The sequence below is a fragment of the Grus americana genome, chromosome 8 (assembly GCF_028858705.1).
Source record: "Grus americana isolate bGruAme1 chromosome 8, bGruAme1.mat, whole genome shotgun sequence".
NCBI lineage: Eukaryota > Metazoa > Chordata > Aves > Gruiformes > Gruidae > Grus > Grus americana.
Genome location: NC_072859.1, coordinates 35,066,140 through 35,088,837, shown reverse-complemented (window position 1 = coordinate 35,088,837; position 22,698 = coordinate 35,066,140). Strand labels below are relative to the sequence as shown.

General features: G+C 41.9%; 1 protein-coding gene across 6 annotated transcripts in view; it reads right to left on the bottom strand.

Annotated features, from left to right (window-relative positions):
* Nucleotides 1-22,698, bottom strand: part of LOC129209476 (leucine-rich repeat-containing protein 7) — a 107,372-nt gene that overhangs the window by 67,457 nt on the left and 17,217 nt on the right. For 5 of the 6 annotated variants that reach the window (XM_054833947.1, XM_054833944.1, XM_054833946.1 and 2 more), the window contains exons 6-7: nucleotides 4,416-4,479; nucleotides 270-344 (exon numbers count right to left, since the gene is read on the bottom strand). In XM_054833947.1, coding sequence (XP_054689922.1) covers nucleotides 270-344; nucleotides 4,416-4,479 — 139 coding nt within the window. Of the gene's footprint in view, nucleotides 1-269; nucleotides 345-4,415; nucleotides 4,480-22,698 lie in introns of those variants that run through there. The other variant, XM_054833945.1, reaches the window with a different exon arrangement.

The window sequence follows — 22,698 nt, the reverse complement described above, 5'->3', positions numbered from 1 at the left end:
GGAAATAATTTCCCCTCACAATGAAAACTCTAGAACGCTTAAATAAAACAGGCACATCCCCATTTAGACACTCTCAGGTAAGAACACAACGTTTAAAAGGTTTTCATATGAATGGCTATGCTGAGACTTTTCCTTCTTGATAATAATTAATGGCTCTACGAACTAGGAATACGCACCCATTCAAGAAAATGCACATGCATTTATTTACTGCAAGGTAAATAGTTCACTATATCACACAATAATTGATTACATAAAATAAATGTTCATACCCCAGGTAGTATTTGCAAAGAATTATTGTCCATCCACAATTCCTTTAGATTTTGTATTTGTTCGAGAACCTCAGGCTGAGAAAAAGAATATAGTATTATGGACAGTTAAATCAATCAGTATTTTTTAGTTACACATAAATCAATATTTTCTTAAAAAAAAGATTCCCTCTTCTCTTTCCTTTTCTTCTCCATAACCTACATCAGACTTTCAGACGGTTAATGACATGAACAGTTCATTTGAACCGCTCGTTTTCAAAACCTGTAAATTTGAAGAACCCTTTGGAAAAGAAATGAATACAAAGAAGAACTCCGTAGAAGTTCTTGTTCTAACCAGCCCACCGGCAGTACATCATTTATGAACAAGGCAAAGAAGAGAAGTGAGAACTGTGGCACTTTGGAAACAATGCATTGAAAAGAAAGACCAAATCTCGTCCTGCAGCACGTGCTAAACTCTGCCTTTTGCAGGATTTATAGTCTTAACCATAGCTAAATGGAGGCATATTGCTGAACGCCTTCCTGGGTATACCGCATTTATGTACAATTTTAGGTCTGCAATTGTCATATGCAGCAGTTAAAATAGTGGTATGCGATGATCAAGCCTTAAAATTACAATATTAAACTTTAATCTGAAATGTTCTACACTTTTCAACACTGTAGGACATTAGTGACACTGAAAAAGGCAGTTTCCCAAATCATTTCTCATTCGTTACAGCTGTGAAAATCAAGAATTATTAAATCACAAACATTTCAGCCTAAGCAGTATTTTTTCCACAGGTAAAACAAGACTTTCAATTTGTCTGAAGTTGTAGAGATTTTTTTCAAAGTCTGCCAGAAACTGGTATTAAATATTTCTGGTTCTGACCAAATCAGATTCTAGCATTTTAGAAGTCTGTAGTACCATTTTACTGGAATTATTTCAACACAGCTGGAAACAAATGCACCTGTCTAGCAGCACAGGACCTTAAGAGAGACCTCTCATCATCTCCTCTGGTCTACGTTCCTAGCAATGCTGTAACTCCCACCAGAGAGATGATTTCCCACTCGACCAGGTCTATGGCACATCATGGGAGAAGCTCCCGATGCATCATCGGGTAGGAAAGAACCTGCTAATCTGGAGAGCTCAGTCCCTCAGTTTTCCATGTTGTCACATAATGTGTTTCTATTAAAAAATGATTAGTCAATATTTTGAAGAGAATTTATTTTGCCTTGGCTAATTCTATTGAAATTTTCTTGTCCTTCAATAGTTAAAACCACTTCTAGTTTCCAGGCTAAATGAATTAACGGTCATTTTATGCTATTTGTTCCTGTGATGATTATGGTTCTTTATTCCTCCAGACTGTTCACTGACTAAGGTTATCAGAGATAATCATAATTTCCCCTCTCAACTTTAATTTTCTTTTAAATTCCTCTCATTAGACAGACACCCTTCTCAAAGGCAAGAAACTACTCCTATGTTGTACACAGCACTATTAATTTGAAATGTCTTGAGTACGGATTATGCCATACCATAATCCACATGCGATCTCACTGATGTTTTGATAAGCGGTATTAAAAACTTCTTATTTGTCTCTGTTAGAAATGCTTCTGCTGATGCATTTTTGGGGAATATTTTCATTTTCCACATAGATTGCCATAATTAGAACGGAACGGAACGGAACGGAACGGAACAGAACAGAACAGAACAGAATAGTTGAGTTGAGTTGAGTTGAGTTGAGTTGAGTTGGAAGGGACCTGCAATGATCATCTGGTCCAACTGCCTGACCACTTCTGGGTTGTCCGAGACTTAAAGTATATTATAAAGGGCATTGACCAAACGCCTCCTCAACGCTGCCAGGCTCGGGGCATCGACCTCCTCTCCAGGAAGCCTGTTCCAGGGTTTGACCACCCTCTAAATAACAAAATGTTTCCTAGTATCAAGTCCAAGTTAAAGACTGACATTAATATTTGGTAAAAGTATATTACATTTGATCCCCTTTCCTTTTCTCCCTACCTTTAACTTTGCTTTCAAAATCTCCTCTGAAGCCTTGCTGCCGACACCACACTCCTGAAACTCCGGGAGGAATGACAAGCAGCCTCCCCCCCTCCAGGCAGAGGTACTACAATTGCTCTTTATCATTTGTCCAGTGCCATTTTTTGACACCTCAAAGATCGGGAGATCTCCAATCCTTGCCCCACACTTTGTGATTTAACGCCCCAGTTTTCCCGCAGACCTGTGACACAGATTACCTGTTCCCTTCCTTGATTTCATGAAGTCACTGGAAGATGGCTGCTATTTAAGAAGTGGCAATTTCTGTTTCAGGAACACATATCTATCTCATGATTTGTATAATCTTGTCTTCAGAAAATGAATGAACAGAATTATTTCAGTTTTGCAACTACCTTTATTCTTAACCCCATGCCTATTGCTCCAGTTTGTCTGCACGAGGAGCAGAGTCTTGCAGAGCGAAGGGAGGGACTTCCACAGCCCAGGGACGGACTGCCAAAGCCATGAAGCTCTTCCACACCACCACAGCTCTAGGTAGTATTTTTCTCCGATAAGAAGGAAGTTTCTATTGAAACCCAAATCAGGTTTTCAGAACACATGAAAACAGGCCCTTTCCATCCTTGTTTCCAGGTGATCTTGATGAAAACCAGCACCACTTGCCCTATGACATTTCTGCAGATTCATGCTGTTCCCTTCCCTCTTGGTCCATTTTGCTCCTGGCATTTGATTCTAGTTCATACATTTTTGGACCAGCTTCCTGAAAAATGATTCCGCTTGGGAGTCTGGTCCTAACAGCAGTACGGGGCCACCAGACTCCTGATTTATCATTCTTAGAGCCCAGTGTGCTACAATGCAGAAACGGAGAATGATGTTGCTCATTTAAAACAAAGGCTACAAAATCAACCCACACCCGACCCACTCCTAAAAAAGACACACTGAATTCAGGAAGCATATATATATATTTCTTATGATCAAAATTCCAAATAGCACTTCTAAAAATTTTATTCTATTTATCTATGCAAAAGATTTCTAGTTTTAATTAAAAATCTAAGTCAAAACCATCTATTTTCTCCTACGTAGCACTGTAAATTAGTAAACATTAACAGGGTTACCACCATAATGGTAGAAGATAGCGAACTGTCTATAAACCAGATGTAGCCCCTTCGCCACACCTTTCTACTACTAGATGACATTTCAAAATTTGTTTAAAGTGAAATTATCTGAATTCTAATTCAAGCTACAGAAAATATCACCCTCATAAAATTGTAATCCCTGATTCAGCAGCACTGTTTTTGCAGATTGTTCTTCCATGACTGAGGGAAGGTGGTTCCGCTCACGGGGTTTGACAGCGACAGGACAGGCTGTTGGTGGGTAAGGCACATTTATTTCACCGTCAGCGCAGTAGCGGGCGTGACGGCATTAACTGGTTGTCCTACAAACGCACAAGCCCTCCCGAATAGCCCTAGCAGCGATAGGTCTCAAAAGGGATGAGGCAGCAGCTGTTCTACGTGGTGCTTCTCTGAACATACCCCCCTTTCCCGCAGGATGAAGTCAGTGAGCTCTCCCTAAAACCAGGCACATTTCACCACACATTTATCCACCCTCATAGCGATTCCGAGCAGAGTCAATTCCTACAGCTAGAGCAGAAACACACCTAAAGGGAACAGCAGCTTCATTAGTTTCGATACTGATACCGGAGGAAATTCCCGGAAGCTATTAAATCTCAGGGAACCTAATTCTCATCTCAGAGGCGGATTAGGGACAGAAAGTGCTTTTGGCATCCAAAACTTACTTCTGCTAATAGCAATTTCTAATATTTGCGGGCTATAATGACAGACATTAAGACATTAAGACATAATTGACACAAGTATTTCTACTGAGACCACCAATTCATCCCACGTCGAAGCATTCCAGCAGTAGCAACCAGCTTAGAGTGAGAATCATCGGTGCCCTTGATCCGAACTGCCGAAGCCTGATGTAGATGCGGGATGTTGTATTATCGACATTCACCTCAAGGACTAGGATAAATCTGTTCTACAAGGAAATGCGACCACAGCATGCGGCCACGATACGATGATGTCTTTTAAGTACAAGTTTAATGCCCCGCGCACAGAGCACCCAAACCACCCAGGCTTTCTATTAAAAAGTGGTGCATTTCTTACCAGCTCAGAGAATTCATTATTGCCCAGATCAAGTCTCTCCAGTTGAGTCAGTTTGTGCATTGACCTGGAACAGATGAGGAAACATCTGAGATGAAATTTTTCCTTGCAAAACGTCGGTCAGATTTTGTTTAGATAAAAATAAAGCTCAAATTATACTGGTACTGCAAAAAGAATTACATCGGATTGATGCTGATGCAAATGAGAACAACACACTCCATCTTTAAGACGTGAGCTAAAGTTCTTGAACTAAAAAGCTGGCAACGATTACTTTAGTATAAAAATAAACATAAAATTGTGGTGTAATTTTGCATAGTTGCTCAAGGAAAATGACCCATCTTGTATTTATAAGCAATCGAAAGTAATATAAATAGTGACATTTTTGATACACAGTTATAAATTTGTTATCAACTTCTTTATAAACCACTAGAAAGTGTTCTGGCTCTCTGTAGCAAAAGCACAAAGTATGGTTGTTACCTCCCTGAAGCTGTACCTAACTACAGTCGCGCTGGAACGCCCCTTCGCGACAAGGACCGGCACAAATCCTGCGTGCGAGCGGAGTTAAGCTCCGGTGAGGTTCGCTCTGAGCGCTTGGGCTGGTCTAGCAGAATGCGCCGAGCTGAGGGGTGCCCTCCTCTTTGGGTAAGCAAACAAACCGTCAGACGGGTACGCCGTGGTATTTAGCGACGCTTGCTGTCCGCCGGCGGCTGAGGAAAAACTCTGCCGTTAGCAAGCGGATGAAGAACAGAAGGCGGATTTTTAATTAACGAGCAACGTGAGCTTCAAGCCCGTGCTGCGCTGCAAAGGCAGGCACTGCTGTCTGTGCACGGGGCAGGGCACGGAGGGGGTAACTTCGTGACACACGGGTGGCTGGGAGCTGCGCGCCGTGCTCAGCGCCGTGCTCAGCACCGTGCTCAGCACCATGCACGGCCGGGCAGCAGCTCCGCCGAGGGCAAGAAGGGCTTTGCGCAGCCTCTCGTGCGAAATACCACGTGAAATGACAGCAAAATCAGCCAAAGCAGCTTATTCTTCTTCACGGCATTGTAAAAGAAAGAGTCACGTAAGAACGTATCGTGAGAAGGAAAACCGTTAAGTTAACCTCCGCCGTGCTCTATGCAGTAAAGGGCTTCAAATGAGGAATAACCTGGAGTTACGTCTGTGACTGATCGCCGTGGGCCAGCAGCAAAAGGCACTTTTACTGCTCGGGCTCGGGTGACTCAAACAGTGAAATAAGAGGAAAAGCGAGAAATTGCTCAAAATGACGCGATTAAATTCTTCATTTACTGAAGTCAACGGGATAAATCTCCCAGGTTTATCTCCGAACCTGTGCCGGGAGAAAACCTGGTTATGTCAAGCACAGATAAGCGGCAGAGAGCCCAGCAGATGGGACTGCCCGGTAAAGGCATTTAGAATCTACCCGTTCTGAATACAGGCAGACTTCTCAGAAATACGCAGAAGTTTTAAAAACCATACTCAGAAAAGGTGACGGCAGAAGCACTGACTCAAAGAAGCAATCCCAACGCGGCAAAGATCTGTTATAATGAGAGGGAAATTGCCGAGCAGGAGTTGAAGGACTGAGCACGCTGGAAGGGCGGCAGGGCTGAGGTCGCCTGAACGGAACGGAGCTTCGGCACTTGGGCAGCGTCCAGCTTCGCCCAGGTTGGAAAAAAAATAAGATTTTTCTGAACTAATTTCCTGCTGATACACGTGTACTATTTGCTACTTCAGGCCTTTCCAAAATGATAGAAATTCATATTTGTATGAAATGAAGACTAGGAAGTTGTATTCAAAATTACTATGGCATTGGAGAATAAGAACGATTTCATCATTTGAATATATCAATCTTGATTTTTTATAATGGTCGGCTTTTAAAATGAGTAAAGGATTTCAAATAGTGCACTCAATACCCTTGTTTTGTATTTTAAAAGGTTATTAAATTTAAACCAAATGGCTTTACAAATATTCCGTAAAGCTTTCGTTCATTTTGAAAAAAACCGGAGTCGTTGCGAGGGGAGCCCTGCAGGACTCGGCACCCCAGCTCTGCCCCCCCCACGGCACCCAGTGCTGCGAGCGGTGCAGGGTGCCCGGGCCAGGACCCTGCCCAAACACCACGGGCTCCCCTGTTCCGCATCAAGTTCAAGGTTAAGAAATTAATGACCGCCTTTCTTTCCGTGAACAAAACCAGAACAGGGTATTACCTCCACGGCAGAATTTCTCTTTAAGCCCTGGTAGAGCGAGACACTCTGAACACCTTACTGGATTTGGTGGCGGTGGCAAAAAAAGCGGATAAAATAATTAAGTAGTTTAGCATTAATTGCAGCATTCGGTTCAGAGGCCACCTAATGTAATCAGAGCGGATCCTAACCCAAAACTTAGCACAGTCTTAATCGATGGGATCTAAAATATCGACCGTTTTTTCTCTGCAACTTGAATCAGCAGTAAAACCGATTATCAAAGGTGCTATGGCTAAAAACCACAGACCTGTTTTAACATTAAAGTTGTGGAAAAATGAGGTTGTGACGGGGGTAGATAGAGAACACCTCTGCGTATTTATTGCAGGCTAACTTTACTTCCAGTTTTCTAAACAGGAAAAAAAAATCACAGAAATATAACTGCCAATCTTCAGTAGTAGCACAAAGCATTTTCTCTAGACATATGTCAGCAAAATCAAAAAACATGTAGATAACCAAATATTCCGCTCTCAAGTTTAAGAAGTTTTATATTTTATGAGATTTCTGTAATTAAACAGACACTTTGACTGACCTACTGTGTTTCCTCCCCATTCAGCATAACTCCAAGGAGTGAATCTTACGGCCACAAATTAAGATCAGGCATCGGATGCGCTTCTGTACGTTACGGCAATTAACGCTCTGCGCAGAGAAGTCGTTAAAATCTATCTAAGCCTCTTAGGCAAAGAGTTCACCGCTGAACCAAACGAATAATTCCTTCTGCTAGAACCTGCTGGCTTTCCTCGTTAGGCTGTTACCTTTCATCTCGCACAGGCTGCGGTATTTTGAAACAGAGGGAATTTCAGCCTGAGAAGGCAATAACCACCGATGCGTTTACACAACAAGTTTGGGAAGTGCCATGCCCAGTCCCGACCTCCTTCGGAACGGCTGTTACCCGTACGGCAACACCACTGGCGATGCCACCGGGGACATTATCCTGTACCACTGATTTCTGCGGTGCTCCCGCCGTTAATGGTATGCCTGCCCTCACCTCCATGGCTTTCTAAAATGTTCTCCTAAGTGTTCATCTTCCTAGTTGTTCATTACTGGTCTTTTTTGGTCCAGTTTTGCACAATCTCAGTTTCCTAGCGAGTCTTTGAAACCTAGCAAACATGTTATTTCTGCTGGTCGCTTGGTGTTTTGGAAATATCTAGAAACAGTCACAGGTTGCTTTGAGAGTCATTTCATCTTTCCATGCTGACAGTCACCCTAACGCAGATTAATTCATGATAACTTTTTAACGCTTTCTGCTAGTTCACCTATTTCATACTCACTCAAGTTCACTGTTGTACGCGGTTTCTTTATATTTTTTTCTTTTTCCTGTCCCACAACTATTCCACATCTCTTTTCCAATATATTTTCCAGCCTATTTGATCAATGTCCACAAATATCTTTCAAACAGGAAAGCGACAGATGATACTTTTTGCTTGTTTGCTAAAATAAACGGTAGCTGCCCACACAGCTCTGATGGGGTTAGCACCGAAATTAAAATTAAGTGAAAAAGTAGCAACAAATTTTTGACTACAAGGCACAAAGCAAGATGTTGTAGGTTAAGCATGGAGGAGTTAAATCTGACACTATCCAGTATTTACCACTATAGCTATGATCAGTCCAGACTGAGCACAGACTCTTAAACAGAAACGGACTTTCTACACACTCTACACAGACCCTACTATTTGTAGTAATAAAAATCTTGACTCGTGCTCCCCAATTCCCAACTTGCTGCTTACTGCATTTTTGTTCTTAGAGTATTCATTACTTATTGAATTATTCTTGCTATAAAACCAGAAGGCATAATGAAAATACTTTATCTTTTCATAGTAAGCCCTTAGTATGCAAGAGGATCTGGAAGGCTGGGAGCCATTCAAGCGATAAGCATCCACCAGCAGAACAGGCGAGGACGCTGAAGAAAGAGAATGAGGTCACCGGGACAAAGCGAATGGTTCGCGCTCTCCCCAAAAGGACCCATTTCGTATTACAATCTCCACTAAAATAACAGCGAAAATGTTTTTAACCCCTCTGGTGCCCCAACTGCGCTGTGCTTCCCTTCGGAGACGTCTTGCACAAGCTGACTGACGTCGCACACGCAGAGGAAAGCTGAGCTCATTGAACAAGGCCGCCAGACGCTCAAGCCAAGCTCAGCCACGCTCCCTGGCTCTGCCGCAACGCAGTCGTCCCTGGAAAAGTCTGCCGTTGGTCTAACCGACTCCTCCGAACGCTTCCACGTCGTGTCTTAATTGATTTGTTACTAATCCAGTTCAGACTTCTGCCATTTAGATACAAGTTGTAAATATCATATACAAACTTTTAAATTAATTGAACCCAATGCAGTAAGTAATTACATTTATAATTGCAAACTTGATGACCATGGACGCTCTTATTACCATCCCAAATCTCATTAACTTTAGGAGAGTTCCTTACACTAACGTGCGCGCTCCCCGCCAGCAAGCGTTCACAAGACTGGGCTCAAGAGTTTTCTAAAAATGATCACACTTACTTATCCACAATTTACCTGTTGCTGTTTTGGAAATCAAAGCATTTTTGCTTAAAACAAACCAATTGGGCCCCTTTGAAGACTAGCTACTCAGTAGGCAACGAGGCAGCGCACACGCTCTCAGCCTGGACGATAAAGTCATGAAAAGCATTTAAATATTCCCAAGTTCCTTTAGGAAAACCTGACGGCAGGCTTCACTCCGTTTTACGCCACAGGAAACACTTTTCGGCATGCGAGCATCGCCAGTTTATAGCCCTTCACGCATGCAGATGTCACACGTTCTCCAGTTACAGGATTCACGCCACGCACACCAGCGCTCCGTAGTGCAACGCTCTCACCATGAACACCCAGGAGACGCGACGTACATCGCTAATCGACCGTACGGAGTTGTCTCTCACAGGCAGCATCGCTCTGCGTACGGCCGCTGACAGCTCCTGGGGACCGGGGGTCCCCGTGCCCGTACCAAGCCCCAGCGTGGCAATACCTGTGGCGGGAGCCATCCCCGTCCGCAGTGCTCCTCCTATTTACCCTAAAACACCTACGCATTTTGAAACATGACGCTCTTCAAAGGTGAAATGAATGGTAGTCTAAGCGACAATCGAGTTGGAAAAGGTGTATTTCATACTGTGCTCCACCTTCGACCGACTTTAATTTAAAAGGTTTGGTTTGGACTACTGTAAAGTCATCATAAAAGGCAACTTTTAAACATGACTTTGTGTAATTTCTACTGTCGGATGCACAGTTTCGGAAACTGTAACATTTATCTGGGGGCAGATTAATTCCAGTTAGCTGGTATGATATCGAAAGATAAAGCACACTGCCAAACATACCCAATGGAATATTATATGAGATTTTTCATTACCTGGTGATATTTTTAGCTCTTTCATGTAGTTACTTATATTTTTCTTATGAAAAGATTCATTGTATTTTTTATGTGGGGTCATTTTATAAAGGTGGAACAGGAAAGGTGCAATTATGAGTAATGCGCAGTTAAATATTCATTGCTTAAATGATGTAATGTAATATAATTAATGTGCTAATAAAGCTTGCAGCCAAAATTTTCACATCAATCTCTATCCAAATTGCATTTGGATCTATTCTTCCATTTGTAAGTAACTGCAGGAGTTACAGGGAGAAGATCAGATTCTTGGCTATGGCAGTGGACCCCACGGTAGGTTCAGGATCAGACGAATCTTTTTAAAATTATTTTTAAACACAATAACGGAACATGGTGCTCGAAAAACCACAAATGCACGAAAACCAGCACAGACAGTAGCTTAGAGAGATTATTGAATACTTGGCGGAAAACTGACATTGCTCACAAGTTTTAAAACATTCACACTCCATAAATTATAACTCACATTATACAATTCAGCAATATCAATTATAAGTCACGGTAATCGCATACATCGCCCAATAGAACTTTCTCCTGTTCTTGCATGTTTGCTTTTGGCTGCCTTATTTAGAAGACGCTGCTCTACACACTAAACACTTTGAATAACCAGGAAAAAGCCTGGCGTTTACAGCTTCTGGCAGAAGAAATGAGTCAACTGCCGTAAATCACGTTAACGGAGCGACGGCATTCTCATCAAAAGCCTGGTCAGCTTTCTGACAGACAGGAGATGGTGACTGCATGAAGGTCCATCCAACCCACGCTCACGAGCTTCCAAGCACATCTGAATTACTCGCACATACGAAGAGCTGTATTCATAAATAACAAAAATAGCTCTAACGGGTAAAAAAATCATGAGTGAAAAGCAATTGTCAGAGACACAACTAGGTTTACACAACGATAAATACGAGGAAAGAGGCAATATAATACCACTAAACAACTAATGCATGCTTCTTGTACCTCATACTTCTGCAAAGGTAGGACTGAGACCTTGTAATGGTTACACACTCTATTGCCTTGTGCAACAACATACAGAATTACATTTTCATTTGAGTTGATGATAAACGGATACCATTATTTTCTGAAGAAATAAAAAGCAAATAAAGGCCAATATTACTGCCATTACTGGATTATGTGCTGCACTCATTTCAAGTAATATTTTCTCACACTTTTGCTGTACACAGTAGCCTTTATTTCAAAGTTGTTAAAACGTCACATTCAGGAGTCTCTACCAGTTTTAGTATTTTAAACCTTGCAATGTAACTTTAAATTCATTAATGAATCAGTTTGGGAGTTACATTGTAAAATTCATACTTAACGTTAATAGTTTACCTGTTGCAGAGTAGTTAAATCTTAACCAGGGCTAAAGCATTGCATGACATAATCACAAAGAGCTATTTACTTATACACTTATTCACTTAACGGATTACAAAGAAAACTTAGTTTTCAGTGAATCTCAAGATAATTTATATAATTTCTAGAAAGTAGAACACGCATGGTGTAAAGTGAAGGACCAAAAGTATAAATTAATCTGTCATAAAGTATTGAACCTATATATTATCCAGGCTTCAAAATAACCGAGTATGTTTAAAAAATGATTTTGAGGATGCAAAATGTTGTTACACATGGACCGAAATATATAACAGAGAAAATATCTAAAATAATGTACATAATATGCATCCTAATGCCTATTTCATCTTTAACTATCACAAAAATAACCATTTCAACTTTTAATTCCATTGAAGAACTTAAGGACTTTACAATCTGCAGCATCAATGCACAAATCAGCGAATATAGCAGAGCAGAGGATGATGCCCAAAGCAATTAAGTCTCTGAAGCCTAAGGAACTCCAGAAGCTCTCCGCCAGTCACGGAAGCGTGCTGCTTTGCTGCTTTTCTATGGCGTGTTCTCAACACGAAGGGGAGTTTGGAGCCGGCAATGCACGAGCCGTACCGTTGCCTTGGCTCTCAGAAATACCGCCGGGCAAAACGCAGGGCTGTACAAACGTTACTTGGGCGAGGCATACGGAAATCCACCCAACGTAATCATCTGCATTAACCATCCTGGACTAAAGAGGCAGCTTCCATCAGCCTTTGTGTACCAGAACTGTTTGGTGTCACAATATAGTTTGGGAGAACTACCTCAACACAGTCTACTCGTGCTGATGCTCCTGCTGCTGCCATTTCTGGTGCCCGAAAATCTGCTGACTCCACATCCTCTGCTGTTCGAGCCACTGTACACTCTCAGGCGATGGGCAAGGGCACTCTCCATCTTCAAATGCTAAGGTGAGAAAAATCAATTTCAATGCCCAAAAGACGGAACTGCTGGTGCAGAAGGTGTCTAAACACAACCAATGCATCTACGGCACTGAAGACTTGTGAGCCGTTACCTAATTCTGTATGGAAGGCCTAAAATAAAAAAAGCACCACAAAGCCAAGAGTCCTACATACAGAAACTGGAAATCGAGCCTTTCATAATCCAGCCATGATAAAAACACACGGACACCCAATTTCAGGAAAAATGTTTGCGTGCAAAAGGTAAGGATTGTAAAAACACACCACCGACTTAAAATATTGCCTTCCACATAGGGTCTTAAATTCCCAGCAGTTTTGTTTATGGTGGAAATGGATCAGATGTCTAAAATTAATCCTTTAGTTCAGGACCCAGTTATGAACCGCTCTACAACTGGAAAGGTTTGCTCATCGGATTGCAGAGAAAGAGGAAATCTCCATTTTGACCCTCGTTCACACACAAATTTCTTTCCGAACACAGCTTTGCCATCGCTGGGGAAGGGCATTCTAAATTTCAGTGCAGATTCACTTCTGCTTAACTGATTACATGAATAAACAGAATGCAGAGAAAATCTCATTAGCCAGTGCAAAGCTCCTGGCAATATCAAGACTTTATGAATACATTTTTTACCTTTTTTTTTTATCCCCTCCAAAACTCACTTTTTCTCTTTTTATTTTGCATCTGCTTTCTGGATTCCTCCAGATCCTTCCTGATAACTGGCTTTGCACGGTTAAAAACAAGGTTAATGCATGATTGCACTGTCTAGACTAAATTACGTGCAAGTCCACCTTACCTGGTGCACAGATTTTCTCGCAGTGAGCTTTGGCACATTAAGTCACAGGGTAGATACACCCTAGCAGTCACTAAACCTTGGAGCCAAACTCACATCTAGTAAACTATACGTAGGTCTGATGAGATCAACGATTTTGCTATCAGATGTCTGCATTTGGACAAAGAAAGGCAATATATTGGTAGCTCCAATATAAAATTCGCTCCATGTTCTGGGACAAACACACCTGTCTAACGCTTCTGAACCCAGGACACGTGGCAGTTCTCGAAATTCAAAACCACTGAACCTGAGCAAGGGTGACTGTGTCACCCACTGCCACAACGGTCACCTCAACCGCTTTGCTTAAAAGATTCGGTATTTGGTAAATAATGTCTGTGACAACTCATATTTTGTTTACAGTGTGATAAAACAGTGGAAAGTAAACAAGTGATTTGTAGACACTGCAGTACTGATCAACTTGATCGTACTATTAAGTTAATATAAAATGCCTAGTACTTGGGATCTGGGTCTGCACCTTCTTGAAGACAGAGGAGAAGTGGGCGCTGGGTTTCCCACTTCCAAAAGCTGACTAAAATTAACCTATGTTTCATCAGGATATACAATATATTATTCCCGTCTCTGAAGAATTTGGCACATGCTTTGTACTCTTATGTACTAGTTTTGCATGGAATGAATGAACGTAAATTAAAGAGAGACCTAGTTTGAGCCTGCAAGACTGAAAATGCAGTTTTGGCCCACTTTTCCCATTTACTTTGCCAGAGAGCAGGAAGAAGACCTAAGTTAAGATGCTGAATAATTAACAGGGATGGATCAAGTTCAAAGAGTGTTAATGAATAGCTGATGACTACGAGTTAACTGAATCAGCTAACCCAAAAAAACAAGAGTAAAAGAATTTTACTCTCAACACAGGTTTCTTATTTAGTAGTCCTTTTGATTCCTGTTTCTACTGAAATATGGCCTAAAGACAGCGTGAACACACATAAAACCCAGGATTGTTTCTAAAGGGAAAGCCAGAGGAATAAAATGGGGATGTGCTAGAAAAAGAGAAGGATGAATCTGAGATGACAAATGTCATGACTCGATAACTATCCACATATTAATTGAGGAAGAAGGATGGAAGCAGTCAGAGATGGCAAGGAGCACCTCAGAAAATGAAAAAAAGCAGAAGGAGAACCCCTGTTGTCACCCATGAAATATCTGTACGTAGTTATGGTCATGCCTTCTCAGAAGAATGGTTGATCTCTTCATAGGTAATCTCCAGTAGTTTTAACTGTAGACGTAGAGTTTGTAAGACCTGGGAGATCTCTACTCACAGGCTCTCCAAGACAGTTACCTTAGCACACTATTAGCAAGGTGTTTGCCAACTGGGCTAGAGAGAACGTGACAAGCAAATGAACGCCATCTGGTACACACCGCGCTTTGGGGAACCCATGCCAAGGAGGAGCCCAGTGTAAGAGACGTAGCGTTAAAAGGAAAAAAACGAGAGCAACTGCAGGGCCACAACGCGATCTTACTCAGCTACTGGAGAACTGTTAACGGTAGGCAGAGAGATGATGTTCCGCTACCGAGTATGACAAACGTGGGCAAGCTCTGTTGCACAATCCAATGAAAGGAAGCTGCAACACAGAGCTTGTGGGCTTTGAACCCGGCCATTGGAGACACCGAGATGGGAGAAGCATGGAAATGCCACACCTACTGAAAAGACGGCTACAAGGCATAAATACTGGATATAACTGGTGAGTATCATCTACAAATGTCTTTCAATAGGAAATACAAAACCTAATAGTTCATAAAAGAACGCACTGGCCAGCTACAGGAAAATGTAATTGTGATAAAGACCTACTGACCATTGTAATTTATTCAGACATATGCACTCTGCAGTTTTTCACAAGTAATCGCCAATCACGTTTTATACGTGTTAGAATATAAGCAGTTGAAAGTCATCAAGTTTTGCATGATTATTTCTATTTTCCTGATTACATAAATAAAATGCCTCACAGTACAGTGAGTTCTTCAAGGCTTGAGGGAAACGGCGGCACAAGGCAACCTTTGATCACAGCTTAGGCCTGGCTGCTTGCTGGCCCGTAGGGAACTTCCGATGGGCTGCAAGAACTCGGGGCACAGGACATCCCCTCCCTCACGCGGGAGGGACAAACGGCCACCGCGGAGGTTCACAGCCCGCAGCGTCTGCAGGTACAGGTTCTGCGCTTCGGTACGGCTGAGGATGGCAACAACTACAAATGTCATTCTACATGCGTTCAGCTCAGAGCCATCCATCCTTGATCCAACAAGCTCTGAAACAACAGAAACACACTGTCCCAGGGCATCAGGTTGAGCCACCACTCAACAACAACACAGGAGTGACATACGGCGCGGTGCGTGCAGACACTGCGAGGAGGTGCGTGTTACCTGCAGGTCAACGCTGATCAGTACTGCAGCTGAGACACCTCCTTCTGGGGTCTCCTGCTCCAGACAAGGTCTCCAATGGTCACGGCAGGCAAAAACCCCATCCTGTTCCCAGTGCCTCCAGCAGCCATCTTCTCTCTATTTAATTCCTCTTGCAGTTGGAATTGCGTGCAGGCGTTTTTACTCTGTACATTTTTTTTTTCAATCAAATAAAATTAAAAGGATACTGACTTAAGGTGTTCTGAGTGTAATGAGCAATTTCCTTACATACCATATAACAACCGTACCTGAGAAAGCAGAGCACAAAGTCTAAGCATAACCAAATTAGATCTCATTAATAACAGCCAGAGTGAACTCAGCGTGTGTTCAGCTTCCCATTGTTCAGGGAGGAGCTCAGCGTTCTGGTATAATTAAGAACAAAATGAGTGTAAGGTGGGCTAGGGTGATTCTCCATGGTTATAAATGTTCTCCCCTCCCACCACCTTTATCTGAAATTTAACCCTACCAGTCAGATATAAACTCTTCTGAAAAAGTACATCACTTCTGCATCTGTTAAATGGAAGTTTTAAAGAAACAAATAAGTGATAAATAAATAGAAAACGCCAGGATTATCCCAGATGGCAGAAGCAGTACTAGTGTGTGGTCACTGCAACACAAGGAGTTCTAGCGATACCTTCTCCCAGAGTGTCCCTTACAGGACATATGGCAAAAAAAACCCCCAAACAGTACTGCCTTCAGACAAGCATAATTAAGGTAATTTTTCAGACAAGTTTGACCCACTAGATATGTTGGAGAAGCATTCTTACAGTAAGAAAACAATATAATATATTGTTCTGCATCTTCTCTGAGCAGCAAATATATTTAGCTTAAAAAAGCCTGAAGGGAAGATACGTAGTAGTAGTTGCTTATTAAAATATTGGCAATATTTTAATAATGGAGTGCCAAAGTAGTAAGTCTTCTGGAATATGTTTTATTAAACTCAGCTAGAGTTACTATTTGAAGAAAAGAGGTCATCATGAATGATGAAACAGTTGTAATCTCACAGTGTGGGAAACAGTTTACATCTTCATAATAAACTCAGGAGAAAGTGGAACAGCATTTCAAAAAATAGCAGTCCAAAGCTAAGCTTTTAAACCTATATTTAGATGCCTCTGGACAGATTCTCAGCTGATATAAATTGTCTGTTCCACTGACTTCAACACACTTGAGACAACCTGCGATTTTTGCAAATCTGCTTCCTAAAATGGGATTTTGGAAGTGATAAGGATGTTAGGAATGTAAACGTTACTCAGGTCAATGGGACTGATGTTCTTCTGTCACAAGAACGCTTTTGGCAACTCCCTTTCCAGGTTAATGGAAAGAATACCCATGACTTCTATGCAGCAACCCTCCCATCTGGAAAAAGGTAACGGATTGCGACATTTTCAAGGTCTGAATATCTTTCTGAATCTTTACTGGCTCGTTCCCGCTGAGATGAAACTAAGGCAGCAGCAAGGCCACCTCTGCAGTCTTGTTCATCCCTGTCTCAGAAAGTCAAAGTGGTACGGAACTGGGGAACAAGGACAAAAGAACTTCACCTGACAGTGTTTCAAACAGTATTTTGATAAATCACCAGAGATGCTTTTAAGTGATATACGCCAGTTTTTATACTAAAACGATTATTTTAGAGGAATGTCAGCGTTCAATACACACATTGTATCTAGACAAGAAGCGATTCATCTGTTTTATTCTGCTTACTTTCTCAGTTTGGAATAAAGTCTTAGATACCGAAGGGCGTACGAGCTGTAACTCTTTGCAGGTTGAAGTACTTCCAATGCAAACTTAACCTCTGCAAAACATCTATCATTATTTTATATGTATTCTGCCAAGGAAGAATCTAGTCTACTTCACTTTATACGGTTTTAAAAACAAATGCCTGAGTGCTTTTTACACAGTTTTTATGATGCTGCTTAGAAACCTGGATCCTTTGAGTCTCCTTATACACAGTCTCACCACATTTAAGAAATAACCAGCATAAATAAGAGTTACGAGTAATTGCAACAAATACGTATTTATGATTATTACAATAGGAACGGGACAACCCCCACCACTTTGCCCTGTTTCCATCTGATTTTTTTGCTAGACATTCTGCAGTTGGGGATAACCAGCACATCAATCTGGCGCAGACCTACGTGGTAGCTTGGTAGTGGAATCAATTAAAATTCCCAGTGCGGCACTTAATATTCTGGCTTATTTTTTCAGGTGTGAAAGAGTTATAGTGTTGCTAAATGATTGGCCAGGGAATAAAAGAAATAATAACCCGTGACTGAATTTTTTTTTTTATTTAATCAGTTTGTAAAATTAAATTAATTAATTAATTACCCAAGGCCGGAGGGAAAAGGAACATGTGTACTCCCCACCACCACTTTATAAACCTTCTACTTGCTATGGTTCTACCTCTAAATTTTGGGGAAAGAAAGAAGTGGAAAGAAAGAAATGGAAAGGAAGAAAGAAATGGAAAGAAAGAATGTTAGAGAAAAATGTCAATTTTTCACATATTTACAGAAAAAATAAAAGTACACTTGGAATTCAAAGGAAGAAAAAATTCCATTTTATGGAATTTCATAAGAGTGAATTCTTCTGGGTGAAAAATGGGATTCACCGCCTCCCCTTAAGTTTTTGTTACAATAGATATTTAATTGTGAAGCCTCAACAGATGTTTTCATTATATATGCACAAAAAAGATTGCTTTCACACCTTCACTCATTATCCAGAAGGAACAACTTAATAGATGGCATCCTTCTTGTTTCCATTTCTCTTTGAAATATTTTTCTTGGAAACTTCGGATGAGATTGACCTTCTGTGCTTCCAAATTATTGGAAGAAAACGTATCCATTGCCCTTTATCAAGGAAGATATTCAAGCATCAATAGTAAAATATTCTACAAAACCAGAAGATTTATTTTTCATAGAATTTTTGAGAACCACTCCTCTGTTCTAGTGGAACTAGAATACACAGAAGTGCTGTTGTAATGTAAATAGTGGCAGTTAAAACCCAGACAGAGATTCATTACATCTTGAGACATTTGCAGAAAAAAGCAAACCAGAAGATTACCAACTTGACATTGCATTGCCTACAATAGGTAAGCCTAAACAATGATTTTTCAAGTAAAGTCTGAATTTTGACAGCAAACATACTTGTTAGCAGCAATTCTCAGAAACTAAAACATGTTGCCTGTATTTTCACAGTTATATTTTATTACAATCAAAGCCTAAAAATGTGCAATCAAGAATAAAAAACATTGGTTTACATTTGAAGACTGAAAACACATCAATAGAAAATGGCTAATTTTAACAAAAGGAAAAAAGCCCAACCCTATTATCATCATCATCGCCATAAAGCCCTTTTATTCCCGACTCAGACCAGGAGTGACATCACAGGTATGCAGTATTTTGGCAATGTGGGAAGATTCCACTAAAGCAATTGCAAACCGAGGGGACAGAGATAATTGGAAAATAAGTATCTTTCAGAATGTACTGATTTAAACCAACAAAGAACAATAGAACAATGCGTGCAAACATCTTCAAAGGAATATCAAAGTGCTGATCAACACAAAGAATCTTCCAACGCAGTTACATCATTTGTGATAAAAACTTACCATTTCTGGTTGATTTCAGCCAATTTACTTAATACCACCAAAATTTGCCTTATGCAGAGAGGAGAACGGATGTGGCAATACACCAAAGTTGGAACCGCCAGGACCGCAACATGTGCCACTGAAGTTCAATCCTTCCACAATGTTCTGGTGAAAACCAGAAGAAGGTGCGACGGGCCGGCCAGGGCAGCCGGGATGCGCGTCCCAGCGTGTCCTGCCTGGGGACACCCACCGCCGAGTGCACGTCCCCAGCCAGCTCCTCCGGCAGCTGTGGGACAGGGATCAGCCCGGGCGGTCCCCCACCTCCCGTCACCACCAACCTGCGCTGAGGACATCCACCCCCAAGCCCAAAGCGCTGCTTTTGTCCTTCCACAAAATGGGGAGCTATGCTTTTCAGTCTTAAGAGGAGGAGGGAGGAGGTACTGATGACTCTGACACTTTGGCAACTTCTCATTCCCTCCTCTCATGGCCACTTATCCTCAGCTGCTCCCTGCCAACCACCCAACTCCGTCCCTTGCCCTGGCAGAAGAAATAGTTCTCTTTCCAGCTGCCGACACCAACACATCCCCCTCAACTCCTCTTTCCTTAGATTAAGTCACACATTATTTTTAGGGCCCTTCCATAAAATACACTCTGTAGTCATTAGTTGTCCTATCAGATCAGGACCTTCTTCAGCTCTTCCCCATCCTCGTTTCATCTAGAGCTTTTCCAAATGAGGTCTCCCACACTTTCTACACAATGCTACAAACACTTCTTTGTCTGTAGTGAAAATACTTTGACAAAGAGCGTTTGGCATTGTCATGGCTCTGTTAGATCGATGACTCATCATCGGTCATTTTACATCCTACTAATACGCTTGTGTCTTCTTTTTTCCCATATGATTTCTGATTGAAGAACTCCTAATTTATAACATAAATTCCTATGAGTCCCTCGGTACATGACCTTGCACACTGTACTATTAAATTTCGCCCAGTTTTTAATTGCTCGCAGCTTCAGAATTTCACAGTTCTCCCAGTTTCAGAGGCTGTACTTGAGAACTTGATCTACAATTTTTACTCTTCACAAAGCAAATTAATTCTGAACAATAGCTGAAGACCAAAAAAAATCCTGTTTTTTCCCTAACATTAGCTGCTAGGGACCCACCCCTGTGGTAACGTCTCTGTTGTACATTATTTCCTAATGGCACGGTGTTGCAGAAAAACAATAGCTGTAATACCTATTGTCAAGAAAACCAAAGAAGAGACGAGAAGCCACAGCTTCAGTTGGGAAACAGTGAGTCATTAGGATAAGTACAACAAATACAAGTATTTTCTCATCAATTACCAGCACCTACAGTTTCTCAGACCCCAGTGACTCACCATTTACAAATGCAGCTTCTACAATTTTTAAATATTACAAACCTCTTCTGAAAGAAATCCCACAAAACCCTGAAAAGGTGTTTTCCTCAGCCCACACAGCTCTAAGAGCAAAGATCATACTAACCATTTTAATCTACTCAAAGGTTTTTGAAAAAATATGGGCAGGCTGCCTGGCTGCAGGGGTATAGTTTCCAGATTCTTGACTGAGATATGAAATATTCTTGACTGGCCTCAGGAATTCAACAGGACGTCAATGTCCCACAACACCCAGCTCAGGAGTGGCAGGTCTGCTGACATTTGTTGCTATGAAGAGCAATGAATATTTATGACAGAGCCTAATCTCTGAAAATATAAAATTCAATGCAAATTCATGAGCTTCCATTGGAGTAGTAACCAGACCAGCCTTAAACACGACTGTTAGATAAATTAAAAGCTTTTGTTGTTACATCTGAAACACGCTCAGAACATTCCTTTCCCAACTTGTAGGTTTGGCTACTAGGTTTGTCTGAAGAATTGGTGATTTACTTCAATTACTGTAACAACTCTGCGCTGTCCTGATGCACCCACAGAACCTCAGCGTGCAACGTTAGGGAGGGGAACCATCTCCGAGCTTTGTGTACGTGCCACGGTTCCTACAACGCTTGGCCAAAAAAATCAGGAAAATTGGTAATTTAGATTTGGGGTTGGGTTAAATTGTAGACTAGCTAGTCTAGGCCGGACTATTTTTTAAGAGCTCAACATCAGACTGTGCTTTTCCCAGGTGCCCCGACAACGGCCAGCCCATTGCTCAGGGGTGCAAGTCCTCAGCCGCCGATACAACCCAACCCTTGACGCTAACGCCCCTCACTTCCTCGTCCCCCTGCACGTTCCCCATCTTCTCTTCGAGCACCGACACTCTGGCTATCCTACTGCCTACTGCTCCTTTTTGGTTTGTTTTCGCTAGGTTGGTTCCCAGCCTACGAAATGACTGCCTATAGATAGAGATATATCACGTATGTGTATATAGCACATAGATGTGTACGTACATGTAAGCGTATCTATACACACACACACACTATATATCTATATCTGTCTGTCTACACAAATACACATAGACAAAATGCATAGTTACGCATAGCCTCGACATGTCTCTGCTTCCGAAACGTGCTGGTGTAATTACGCTAGAAGCTATTTTAGGCTTTGCCGATTCCCTCTTCCCTCCGACGAGGGTTCCTTCATCCGCCTGAACATCCCAGTCCCTCTGGACACCAGTGCAATGGCATGGGTCTTTATTACAACACACAAACCAAGTTATACTCAAACTCCCGGAAAACGGTCAAGGTGGAAATGAATATATAGTCTGTGCTAACGTGAAGTCTGCCGAGCGTAACTGCCTCATCACTTACAAGGGGGAGAACCAGCTTGGGAAAACAACACCAGGATATAACCAGCTGCCCTTTGGAAGGAGGGCAATAGCAATATCTCCTCTTCGATATTCCGGATGTACATCCAACTTGAACACAAACTTTTGGTTTTCACTTATTTTGGGAGAATATCAGACTGTATTTGGAAGATCTACTGCCTAGCAGCACATTTATTACAACTAAACATCCAGAAAAAGGGCTCAAACTGCAGTCAGAGCCGAAGCAATCAGACCCGCAGGCTGGCTGCAGAGCTCGGCTCCTGCTGCATGACGTCAGCTTGACTCATCGTCATGTAAAAGCTGTTTCCTGCAGCGCAGGCAGCACAAACACGACTTCTGTACATGCATCCACTGCCAGCTTCCATTCAGATAATTTGAACCAACCTTCCACAAACAGCTGGCGGATGGGAACGGTTTACTTTCTATGCCGATACATGTTAACACAAACAGAAGCATTTAGTGCCTCAGCTCTCACACATCCAGCAAAATCCCCTCACCAAACAGTGGGACAATACAGTGGCGCTTGATATCGTTTCCATGACTGCTCAAAGAAAATTCTGAAATATCCTGTGCGTCGGAGTGGCTGGGTTAATCACAGAGATTAGGTGGTCACTGTCAGACCAGCCCGTGGGTCTCGCAGCAGTGCGGTACTGGTGGCCATCCATGAAGGGCAGCCTTAGGGTCAAGCACAGGCCTTGGAGTTCACAGCTCCCCCGCAAAACGTATTTGGTAAGTGGCTTCAAAACCATCACCCAGACACTGCCAGCATAATAACTATTTAACCACTAGG